Consider the following 12,359-nt stretch of genomic DNA (forward strand, 5'->3'; position numbering starts at 1 on the left):
AACTTAAGTGTATAAAGGCCAAAAAATGGGCACCATTCTAACCTGATGGAGCCAAAACTCTAGTTGGGGAGACACACACTAAAGAACAAGAGTCACACGTGTGTGTAATAAAAATAGTAAGTGCCAAGAAGACAACCAGGGCACTTTGAGAGAAAGAGCAGAGCAGGACAGTGTGTGTGGGGGTCACCAAAGGTCTTTCTAAAAGAGTGATTTTTTTTTTTTATGTCTTTTTTGCTATTTCTTGGGCCGCTCCCTCGGCATATGGAGGTTCCCAGGCTAGGGGTCGAATCGGAGCTGTAGCCACCGGCCTACGCCAGAGCCACAGCAACGCGGGATCCGAGCCGCGTCTGCAACCTACACCACAGCTCACGGCAACGCCGGATCCTTAACCCACTGAGCAAGGGCAGGGACCGAACCCGCAACCTCATGGTTCCTAGTCGGATTCGTTAACCACTGCGCCACGACGGGAACTCCTAAAAGAGTGATATTTAATGTGAATTTTTAAGGGTGAGTATCATTTGGCCAGGCAAGTAAGCAGATGGAAAAAAACATTTTTGATGAATTTGAGTGAGTCATGGAAGAGCCTGGCATGTTTTGAGGAAATGAAAGCAAGCTAGTGTGTACGGCACGTAATGAGGGATAATAGGAAGAGAGGCTCAAATGAGGTTGGAACAGAAAAAAAGAACTTTGCTAAAAATTTGTTAGGTTTTCTTGGGTGCATTGACAAGTCACTTTTAGTCTTTTAGAGACTAAAACCTTTTTTTAAAATTCTGTGATGACTACTCTGGCTTCCCTGTCATGGGGAAGAGACGTTCATTGTGGAACAGATGGAGAGGGACTAAATACAAGTTTGAACCACTTTGATAAAGATATGATGGTTCCTTAGACAAGGATTTTTTTTTTTTTGTCTTTTTGCCTTTTCTAGGTCCACTCCCATGGCATATGGAGGTTCCCAGACTAGGGGTCTAATCGGAGCTGTAGCTGCAGGCCTACACCACAGCCACAACAACGCAGGATCCGAACCGCATCTGTGACCTACACCACAGCTCACGACAACACGGGATCCTTAACCCACTGAGGGAGGCTGGGGATCGAACCTGCAACCTCATGGTTCCTAGTCGGATCCGTTAACCACTGAACCACGACGGAACCTCCTAGACAAGGGTATTGATAGAAGCACATGCATTGAAGAAACAGTTTGGAGGTAGAATTAATGGAACTTATTGGTGGGGTGGGTATAAGAGACAGGGTCCAATCACCCAACATCAAGGATGATTCTCAGGTTTGGGGCTTCAGAGCCTGAGAGCTGCCGGTACGCTTTACGTTTGTTTCCTAACAGATTTTGTTGTAGAGCAGATTTAGGTTCACAGCCAAATCGAGTAGAAGGAGGTGTGGATGTCCCCTCCCTCCACGCATTTCTTTATCTAGGTGCAGTTGCATTCTCTAGGTAACTACATTCAGTTCATGTATTAACCTGCTGCCAAACATTTGGATTTCTCCCAGTTTTTGGCGTCCGCGAATAATGCCACTGTCACCACTCGCCTGGAGGTCTTGGTGAGGACCTATATTCTCATCTCTCTTGTGTCACTCATTTCCCAGGAATTGGCTTGTTGCGTTATAGGCTAAGAATGTGTTTAGCTCTTTGTAAATATGTGGTTTTTTTCCTTTCGATCCGTTTCAAATTTCACAGCAAATTTGAGCATTACGTTGCCATATAAACCATCCTCCATGTCCTCAGGTGCAACCAACCATGGATTCAGATTGGTTTTTGGTTTTTTTTAAATCCAGAAAGTTCCAAAAAGCAAAACTTGAACTTCTGTGGGAAGGCACCTGTCTATAAAACATCTACATTGTATTTACAGCTATTTACACAGCATTTATATTGTGCTGGATCCTGAAAGTCATCTAGAGACGATTTAAAGTGTGGGAGAGGATGGTCACAGGTGTTTTGCAAATACTGTGCCATTTTATATATTTGAGCTTCCTCACATTTTGGTACCTGAGGGGTAGGAGGGTGATCTTGGAACCAATCCCCTGAGGGTACCAAGGGAGAGCTGTCCCCTCTACACACCCCACCCCCCACACACATCATTATCACCACAACTTTATAGTTTATATTAGGGGTCACTCTAGGTGATATCCCGCTCCACTCTCATCTTGCTTATATGGTTTCTGAGGAAAAGTTGGATGTGATTCTTATTTTTGCTTCTTTATAAGTGAGGTGTTTATCCCCTCTGCTTCTTAGAAGATTTTTTATCTTTGATTTTTAAAAGTCTGACTATGCTATACCTAGGTGGAAGGTTGTTTTTGTCTGTTTGTTTTTGCATTTATCCTGCTTGGTGTTCTCTGAGCTTCTTGAATCTGTGATTTGGTGTCTGATGTTAATTTGGGGGAAATCCTCAGTCACTGTTACCTAAAATAGTTCTCTGGTTCCTTTCTTTCTTCCTTCTTCTGGTATTACATGTATGGTATACCTTCTGTCGTTGTCCTACCATTCTAGGACATTCTGTTACCTTTTTATCAGACAACCTTTGCATTGCCTTCCCATTTCGGAAGCTTCTACTGACATATCTTCTAGTTCAGAGATTCTTTTTTCAGCCATGTCTCTTCTGCAAATACATCCGTCAGAGGCATTCTTCATTTCTGTCACAGTGTTTTTGATCCTGGGCATTTTGTTTTGATTTCTACTTAGAATGTCCATATGTCTGCTGCCATTACCCATCTATTCTTGTGTGTTGTCTCCTTTTTCCAGTAGATGCCTTGACTTAACTCGTCATGGTTATTTTAAATTCCTGGTCTGATAATTCCAATATCCCTGCCATATCAGTGTCTGGTTCTTTTACTGGCTTTGTCTCTTTAAATTGTTTTCTTGCTTCTGTTTCTACTGGGTCTATTTCTGTAGGCTTTGTGCCCCAGTAGGGCCTGCTTCAGACTTTCCCCTGAGTTTTCCTTCTAAAAGAAAATGTGAAAATCAAGAAATTCCCATCCTACATAGAATTAAGTATGGTTTTTCAGCCTTCCCGAATGTGGCCCAAATTTATCTTCACAGGTGCATCTTTAACTATAGCTTGATGCTTAAACTGGCCGAAACGATGCTCACTGAACAGCAGCCCTATGTTTTCTCACAAACATACCCTTATTTTTACCCTTCCCTTAGCCTAGACCTACCTATCTTTTTTTATTGCCAAAATTCTACCTGTCTTTAGAATGAATTCTTATACTTTTTTTTCCACAGAGTTTTCTAAAGGATACATGCCTTTTTCATAAACTTCAGTGTATATTTCTTTTACAATAGTTGTTAGAGGACACTCACTACAAGCCGGTTATGTTATTGTCACTTCCCAAATCATTCTCCTATTTCCCCCACTTCTCCTCCCCACTGAGAATAGCTTGATGGGAGCTTCAGCACCTTAGATCGAGCCAAGTGTTTCCAAGTTAGTAGATGCTCGTTTATGTATTGAATACAAGAGAATGGTATCTTATTTCAATTTCTTCATTTTAACCAACATTTCATGAGAATATTTAATATGTGATAATAATGATTAGGATATCCCAGTGATTCAAAAAAATCTTTCCTTAATCTAATAAAGCCGGCTGAATCCAGGGTCTCCGTTTAACACAACCCTTCTACAAGTTGACTGCAGAGAGTTAAACATTTTATTTCTTAACGAAGTGAAAAATGAGAAAAATCATCTATCATCAGTAATAGTTTTATTTTTTTTTAATCTTGTTTTAGATAGCTAGGATAAACCCGATATATTCTCTGTGAATCCCTGGTGTTTGCACGAAACTGCTGTTCCTTCCGGGATGCTGTATCTGAGGATTTCCATGACTGTCGTCTGCACCGGAGAAATGACCATGTTTCCTTTTCATTCCCAGCAAGTGCGAATGTAGAATATCTCACCCAAGGCTGGCCCGTGACAGTATGTGGACACCCCTGACCCTCTCTGCACGGCAGGGCAATTATTTGCTGAGTGGATTTTTATAAATCCCCTGGCCCTGGAATGTCCTGATTGATAATGATGCTGGAGTGCATTGGTCAGTGTCGACTCAGCAGTCCCTACCCCAGCACATGCTTCATTCACAGGTCCCTGGTCCACTTTCACGTTTCTATTTATTAGAGATCTTTACTACACTTCAGCACTTGCCTGGGATCTTAGTTTTATTTAAAAGAATGATATATTGAAACTTAGAAGCCAAACGTATTATAGAGAGCCCTCCATTTAGAATTATCTCTCATGGTGTTCACAAAATCTGACTCATGGGGCTAGAGAATACTGTTTATAATTTTTTTTTGTCTTTTTTTGTTGTTGTTGTTGTTGTTGTTGTTGTTGCTATTTCTTGGGCCGCTCCCGCGGCATATGGAGGTTCCCAGGCTAGGGGTCCAATCGGAGCTGTAGCCACCGGCCTACGCCAGAGCCACAGCAACGCGGGATCCGAGCCGCGTCTGCAACCTACACCACAGCTCACGGCAACGCCGGATCCTTAACCCACTGAGCAAGGGCAGGGACCGAACCCGCAACCTCATGGTTCCTTGTCGGATTCGTTAACCACTGCGCCACGACGGGAGTTTTTTTTGTCTTTTTTTTTTCTTTCTTTTTTTTTTTTTTAATTGAAGCATAGTTAATTTACAATGTTGTGTAGTTTCAGGTGCATAGCAAAGTAATTCAGTTATACAAGACATACAGATGGGTAGATATTTAGGGGAACTGTACTCAATATTTGGTAATAATGTATCAGGGAAAAGAATCTGAAAAAGGAGATTATATATATATATATGTATATGTAACTGAATCACGTTGCTGCATACCTGAAACTGACAAACATTGTAAATCAACTTCAGTAAAAAACATAAAAAAAAAGATACTGAGTATAGTTCCCTGTACTATACAGTGAGTCCTTTTTCTTTGCCCGTTTTATATATAGGAGTGAGTCTATGAAGAATTTAATTTTGTTTCTGTGGAGGGCAGTCAGTGACTCCTGTTGGCCGTGTAACTGTCATTTGTAAAAGTAAAGCTTGAATTCTCCCACCTGCCCTGTAGAGTTCTTCATTCCTGGAACAAGCAATTACTTTGAAGTGATGAGAAATAGTAATTTCTCATCTGATAAAAACTGACATTGAAGCCCTAGTCATTATGCTGTGGGAATTATAGGTGGACACGATCCTGTTTCAAATTCTTTGGATTTTACAGACACTTGTTTTGAAAGTAAACCTCAATAACAAAGAGAAGAGAAAAAAAAAGTAGACTCTGGCTTCCCCCAGGCAATTGCAAAATAAAGGTCGGTGTAGGAAAATGACCATAAAACATTCTCCCTGAAATTCAGCAGTAGATGCTCCAGATATAACAAGTATATCCATTTGTTTTCCAAATCAGTTGCCTTTGTAAAATCCTTTCCCCTAGAATAATTCAGTATAAGAATAGAAACTGAGAAGAAAAGCGCCAACTGATAGATTGTTAGAAATATGGAACGGTTCAAAATATTAATGTAATGCTAAGGGTGACTGGGTAACAAATGGCACATTTGCTCATTGTTCAACCTGACATAATTAATATTCTAGGTCATGCTTAAGTTCCCGTGGTGGAGGCTCTGAAGGGGGGAATTCAAGAAAAATATATATCTATTATATAACTCATTGCCTTTTCTTCCCTCCTTTTCCTTTTGACGAGTCAGAATCATAGCCTTTAAAAAAAATCAGTGCTTTCACACCTCATTTGCCGTATTCACCACTGGGCCACCAGTCAGCAGCCAGGCCTGATGAGAGAGGTCAGTAAGAAGCTATTAGCCGAGTCCCCTCCTGAGGTTTCTTGGGTCTTATTGCGTTGAATGTTAGCATGACAGTACTGCAAATAACTCAGTTGTAGGCTTTTTTTTTTTTTTTTTAAACAGTTAGCACAGATTTCCCCATGGTGTTGGTCACTCTAGAAAATTACTGCTGAAAATGAAGTCCCCAAAGCTAGCTTGGCAGTACCCTTCTCAGTTGTGAAAAATGTGAAAACGGAAAAATATGTCATAGTCCCTGAGGATTAACCCTGTCTTCTGTGACTCCTAGTAATATTTTTTAAAAATCCACAACAAACCATTATTCACCAGGCGGCTTGCAAATTAATGAAATGTATCAATTGAGACAATCGTTAAGGTGGTTTTATTTACTTAAGGAAATAATAATTCAATGAATACTGTATTAATATAAGTAGAGAGGGTATTTGCTTGCTGTAGGGATGGGGGGGTGGCGGACAGTTTTCATTGACAAAAGTTAGCCAAATGTATTCAATTAATTTCTAAAATACTGACACCTTGAAGATTTTGAATGATACATTTTCAATTCAATTAAAATATATTTTCTATCTATATATGATTTAAATTGCAAAGAGAATACACATGAGGAGGTCTCCATATAGGTTGCAAAATATAATTTAAGAAAGCTATCAGGTCTACCGATCTATTTGCATTTTCCATCTAGGCTATGTATACACGTGCATGCAAATGGGAAGGAGACCAAAGAAGATCTCCAATGGGGGTAAAGTTCACAGCTGATAGCCGTTATTCAGGTAGATAGGTATTTTTAAGTGATAAATTACAATCTAGTTAAATTGCATGCATTGTATTAGTTTAATCTGTAAGACTGTGGAAATGATGAACAGACTTCAGTTTACTAGATCATCACTAAGCAGAATGGCATTCTCTTAAATCTCTTTCATAGACCATGTAGACTTCGTTCTATTTTATGCCAGAATAGTCTTTTTGGTGTAATATTTATTGTTTTTTTTTCCCATTAGAGATGATACACTCTCATCTTAGAAAATCATCCTAAAAATCATCTTAAAAAGTTACTGTCCACTTAACAATTGCTATCCACAGACAGCTATTTTGAATACACATGTGTATAGATTTTCGTTTATTAAAATCCTTAAAAATACCTGTTTAAGCATCTGCCTTGTTCTGCATTTAGTGTTATGGTGAGCGAATGTTAACGTGACATTAAAAATGGTTTATACAATGCCTAAAGTTTTTTCTTGTCTAAATTGCATAGGGAAAAAGCCTTAAAGAAAAGCCAATTAAAAAATTTAATAGATAAACATGGCTTACATTCGCTTTGTTTCTTATAATAAAATTGAGTCCTCAATTATGGCATAGGAAAGTTGAGTTGGAGGTGACCCCGTGGGTTTGTGATAATTTAGTTCTAGATCACAATGTATTCAGAAACAAATTGAAACTGAAGTGTTGGGAAAGATGAAAAGGGTATAATCTATGACTTTGAACGACGTCAATAAGATTTTGAAATAAACTTCAAACATTTCGCTAAGATGTTTATGTGGCTCGGGAAAGTAAGAGCAAAGGAGAGGCTTTCGGGGCCTCTCCAAATGGTGCGTTGTTATTCTAGACAAGCATTTAGCGTGCATTTTTTTTTGCCTGTCTACTACGTGTTAAGCACTCTGCTAGGCCCTGAAGATGCAAAAATACTTAAAATAGGGTCCCTCGTGCCCCAGCTGCTTCCTTGGGAAAGACAGACCCCCCACGATAATTACGCAACAATGTGATGGGGGACCGAGAGAGAGTTGTCCCCGGTCTAGTAGGGAGGCGCTGGGGCCAAGAGAGGGGGTCTTGCCTGAGTTGGTATCCGATTGGAGGTGAATACCCATTGAGGTGTTAAGCTGTAAATGTAACATTTTCTAGGATAGTTTTTCAAAGACAGTTATCAGGGTTAATCATAATACTTGGGAATTGCTTACTCTATGAGGTAAATAAAACAGCCAGAAATATTTATAGGTATGATGGTGGCATGAGAGAAAAGCATATTTTCAGGAAATATGCTTTAGTGATAGGTTTAGTGAGTCCATTCTTCACCTTAGTCTAGAATAGCTGCAGAACAACCAAACAAGCCATACTATCCTTTAAGATACAACTTTTCTTCATGAATATTCGTTTGTATTTATGAAAGGAGTATGAAATATAGTTCTATGCAGTGTGTATATTCAGACACCACTGAATTTTCGGAAAATGGAATATGCTAAACTTGAATATAGCGTCATTCATACCTGTGTTGTATAGCGGGCACTGTGTCCAATAAATCTGATGATTTTGATGCAGTGTGTGACAAGGTCAATGACAAGGTCAACGACGGAACAGCAAGGGGAATGTGACACTGTAGAAGTACTGTATCGAACCACATGAACACAACTTATTAAATACGGGATGTTATTTTGAATCATTATATATATACACCTATATATGCACACACACACATACAGACCAGGGTGATTATTATTTTAAAGTAAAGAACTTTACTGCCATTAATTAGGTAGTATAATGAGTAATTACGCAAATAATCACATATTGTTCACTCTTTGTACCTGAGACTGGCTCAAGCATTCTATATTTGAGTTTTTGAGGGTAAGTATATGACTTATAGACATGGTTGAATATACGTTTACAGAGCTAATGGTTAGAATACAATATGATTGGCTTAAAGTCCTTCTATTGCTTTTTTTTCTTAAATACAACCGTATAAAATATGCTGTGTGTGACAGATGGACACTATAGCTCAGTTGTTTTTAACCTGTTTAGTCTTCAAGCATGAACGATTCTGAAATTGTTGTCTGCAGCGGAGACGGTGTGAGTATTTTGTAATCTCCTTAGAAGAATCTGAAGTCTACCTCTCCTTAAGAACTAGAGCTAGTTTAAAAAGAGCCCTTAAACTTAGGAAACCGTGTATGGCACAGGTTTATCTTCCCTTTATTTTAGGGGAAAATGAAAGATAAAAATCAAAATGATGTTGTTCTCTAGATTCCAGGAGTATACAACTCACCATTCAGAAAGGATCCTGACCCCCGGGAGCTGAGGTTACAGAAGGCGAAGCCTTTAACGCACCCAAGACCTAAAGTGACACCCAAGCACTCTGTCAGCCTTAGAAACTGGCTCGAGTGCACCAGGGCCCGGTCCTTTCCTCGATCTGCGGTTCTGCCACCCATCGACAGGAAACCGTGTCAGGTACGCACGAGTCCTCCATGAGAATTGTGTCAGTGACCGGTATTCTTGCCGGCTTTTTTTTTTTTTTTTTAAGTTGTTGTTTTGTTTTGTCTTTGTGAAAAGAAGGGAAAAGTATTTTTTACAGAAGCTGATTTTAAATAATAAACATGAAGTACATTTAAAGTATATACCAAAGAAGTCATCAAACATTTCTGTAGCATTAAATTGTATGGTTTTTGAGTATGAAATTAAGATGTAAGATCTTTGGCTAGGATCGAGCCTTTTTAAGTAAGAGTATTGTTTTTTGGTTTTTGGTTTTTTTTGGTCTTTTTGCCATTTCTTGGGCCGCTCCCTCGGCATATGGAGATTCCCAGGCTAGGGATCAAACCGGAGCTGGAGACCCCGGCCTACACCACAGCCACAGCAACGCGGGATCTGAGTTGCATCTGCGACCTACACCACAGCTCACGGCAACGCCAGATCCTTAACCCACTGAGCGAGACCAGGGATCGAACCCGCAACCTCATGGTTCCTAGTCGGATTTGTTAACCACTGTGCCACGACGGGAACTCCTAAGTAACAGCATTGTTAATAACAGTCATGGTTTTAACCCATTCTTGAGAGGAAAATCCTGCGTATTATCCAATGTATTTAACCTCTAATCTGAGGATTCATGTAATTATATACAGTTAGAAACATAATTGGGATGGGAGTAATTAAGGAAGCATAAGATGGAGAATTAGACAGGGCCCGAAACAGTGCGAAACTCAAGCAAAGATAAGCAGTCTTCACTAAGGGTTGGAATAGAGCAGCCTTGATAACTGACTTCCCAGGGCGCACGGGTGGAGTGGGACGGGTTGGAGGGTGATTGTCACTGTCCTGAAAGCCCCAGACAGCCAGCTGCTATCGTCCCCATCGATATTTAGACTGGACTAGACAACTACCACCGTCAACCTGGAAATGGGTTGACTTGGGTTCATGCAGCCAGGCTCCCAGAACCCCTACCTCTTAGCTTCCTACACAGGCTGGGCTCCGTGTGTCTTTTGTGTATGATAAATTACTCCCAAGCCTCCTGGCTTAAACCAACACACATTTCTTTTCTCACAGTCTCTGTGGGTCGGCGTTGTTGGTACAGCTTAGATGAGTGCGTCTGAGTCAAGATCTCTCAAGGTTTCAGTAGGTGTCAGCCAGGGCTGTGGTTTCATATAAAAGCTCAACTGAGCACAGGAAGAGGAGGGTGGGGAGAGGTCCCATGGTCATTCGTGGGGTTGGTTGTTTTCCTGTTTCAGTCCCTACCTCCAGTAGGACAGCTGGCTTCCCTCAGGGTGAGTGTCCTAAGAAAGCCTTAGAGAGAGGGCTCAGAACAGAAGCCGTGGTCTTTTTATGACCTAAGGCCACAAGTGACATCTCATTACTTCTGCCGCCTTCTCTTCGTTCGAAGTGACTGAGTCCGTCCACACAAGGGCATGAATATGAGGAGTGGGGTTCATGGGGGCTCCCCCCCGCCCTTTACTCAGACTTGCAGTAAGACAACATGCATTGTGTGCTGCAAAATCATCTCCCGCTTTGCTGTAGTTACCTGTGATGCGTTGTGTGTCTACTCTCTATGATTAGGTCCTTCATTCCTGCTGTGTGTTTTTTTTTGCTCTCTCACAACTGCTAATTGGTAATTAATTATATTAACCAATGGCTTGTACTCTATTATAAAAAGAGCTTACAAATTATTTGAAAATCCATAAAATCAATTTTCTTTCTGGATCACTTTCTCTTTTTCCTCATTCCTGATTCATTTTATAAGAAAATCCATGTCAATATTCTTAATTATCTTTAAATGAATCTATTTATCCAACAAAACCCAATACAACACCGAAAACATAGAAGCTAACAATTCAAACATGTAGGAGTTGAACAAGAGAACAAACGAGAGATAATGAAAAAAATCTGTTAGTTTGGGACATAGCTTCAGAGTATAGTTTATACCAATATTCTAATAAATACATTTAAAATAGTTTCAAAGAAGCATATAAAGTGAGTTTTGTAAGTAACCGAATTTTTACCATTTGAACTGTGCACACTATTATTTCTATTAATGTAAGTGATAGTTTTATATAATATCATCGGAATGAGAATTGCATTAGCTATACTATAAAGAAAATAATTCTTGTCTTTTTTTTTTTGCTATTTCTTGGGCCGCTCCCCTGGCACATGGAGGTTCCCAGGCTGGGGGTCGAATCGGAGCTGTAGCCACCGGCCTACGCCAGAGCCACAGCAACGCGGGATCCGAGCCGCGTCTGCAACCTACACCACAGCTCACGGCAACGCCGGATCCTTAACCCATTGAGCAAGGGCAGGGACCGAACCCGCAACCTCATGTCTCCTAGTCGGATTCGTTAACCACTGCGCCATGACGGGAACTCCCAAGAAAATAATTCTTGTATCTCTGTTATATGTATATTAAGTGTTCAGTAGTTGCTAAGATATCAGGTAACATTGTATGTTTGAATATTTAACAATTCACATATCATGCTATGAGATAGTTGTTAATATTATGTGGAGTTCATGGAATAATTCTGCATGCAACTTCTTAGGAAATGTGAAAATTATATCTTATATGCCATGTAAGATATGGTAATATAAATATTTCTTAATTGAGAACACGTAGAGTCACGGAGACCAAACTGCCCCACTGTGCAGTATTTACAGTGTTGACCACGAAACATTTAATATTCTTTTACATGAAGTTTAATACTGATATTTTCACAGTAAATTTACTGCTCTGCCTTTATTATATTTTTGTAATATGGATTTTTTAATAGTAGTTTACATTCTCTCTTCATCTCAGTGCGTTTTTCTCTATACAACTAGTTATTATTTCACATGGCTTTTTCTCCCCCATACCATTCTATTTATATATATATACATATATACATACATTTATTTAGTATATATGGAATGTATATGCAAGATGCAGATATAGCTATATAGAAGATATATATGGACAGTATATTTGTATATGGAAAATATGTGTACACGGTGTGTGTGTATATAAATATATACATATATATATGGAAGATACAGACACTTATTTACATAATATGTATGGAAGGTATATATGCTTGGGGTCTTTTCCAACACCAAAAATCAGTTCTCTAGTTCTCTGAATGTCCCCAGGGCACTGGAGTGCACCACCCTCCCAGCCTGGGGATGTGTAAGCCATTCTGAAGCTTGTCCAGCCTCCTTGTGCAAGAGTTTTTATAGACCTTAATCTCCAGCTCCACGCTCCTTCCTGGAGATCAGAAGTGGGGCTGGAATCACTTGGTGTTTCTGGTGACCAGTCTCACCTTAGAGGCTCTCTAGCAGCTCCAGCCTAAATCACCTTATTCGCATAA

The 12,359-nt window shown here is 39.9% G+C and overlaps 1 protein-coding gene across 1 annotated transcript in view; it reads left to right on the forward strand.

The window, feature by feature from the left end:
* SPATA17 (spermatogenesis associated 17) overlaps positions 1-12,359 on the forward strand; it is a 296,172-nt gene that overhangs the window by 103,545 nt on the left and 180,268 nt on the right. The window contains exon 7 of the mRNA XM_047755013.1: positions 8,788-8,991. Within this exon, the coding sequence (XP_047610969.1) occupies positions 8,788-8,991 (204 nt within the window). The remainder of the gene's footprint in view (positions 1-8,787; positions 8,992-12,359) is intronic.

This window comes from Phacochoerus africanus, chromosome 12 (genome assembly GCF_016906955.1).
Source record: "Phacochoerus africanus isolate WHEZ1 chromosome 12, ROS_Pafr_v1, whole genome shotgun sequence".
NCBI lineage: Eukaryota > Metazoa > Chordata > Mammalia > Artiodactyla > Suidae > Phacochoerus > Phacochoerus africanus.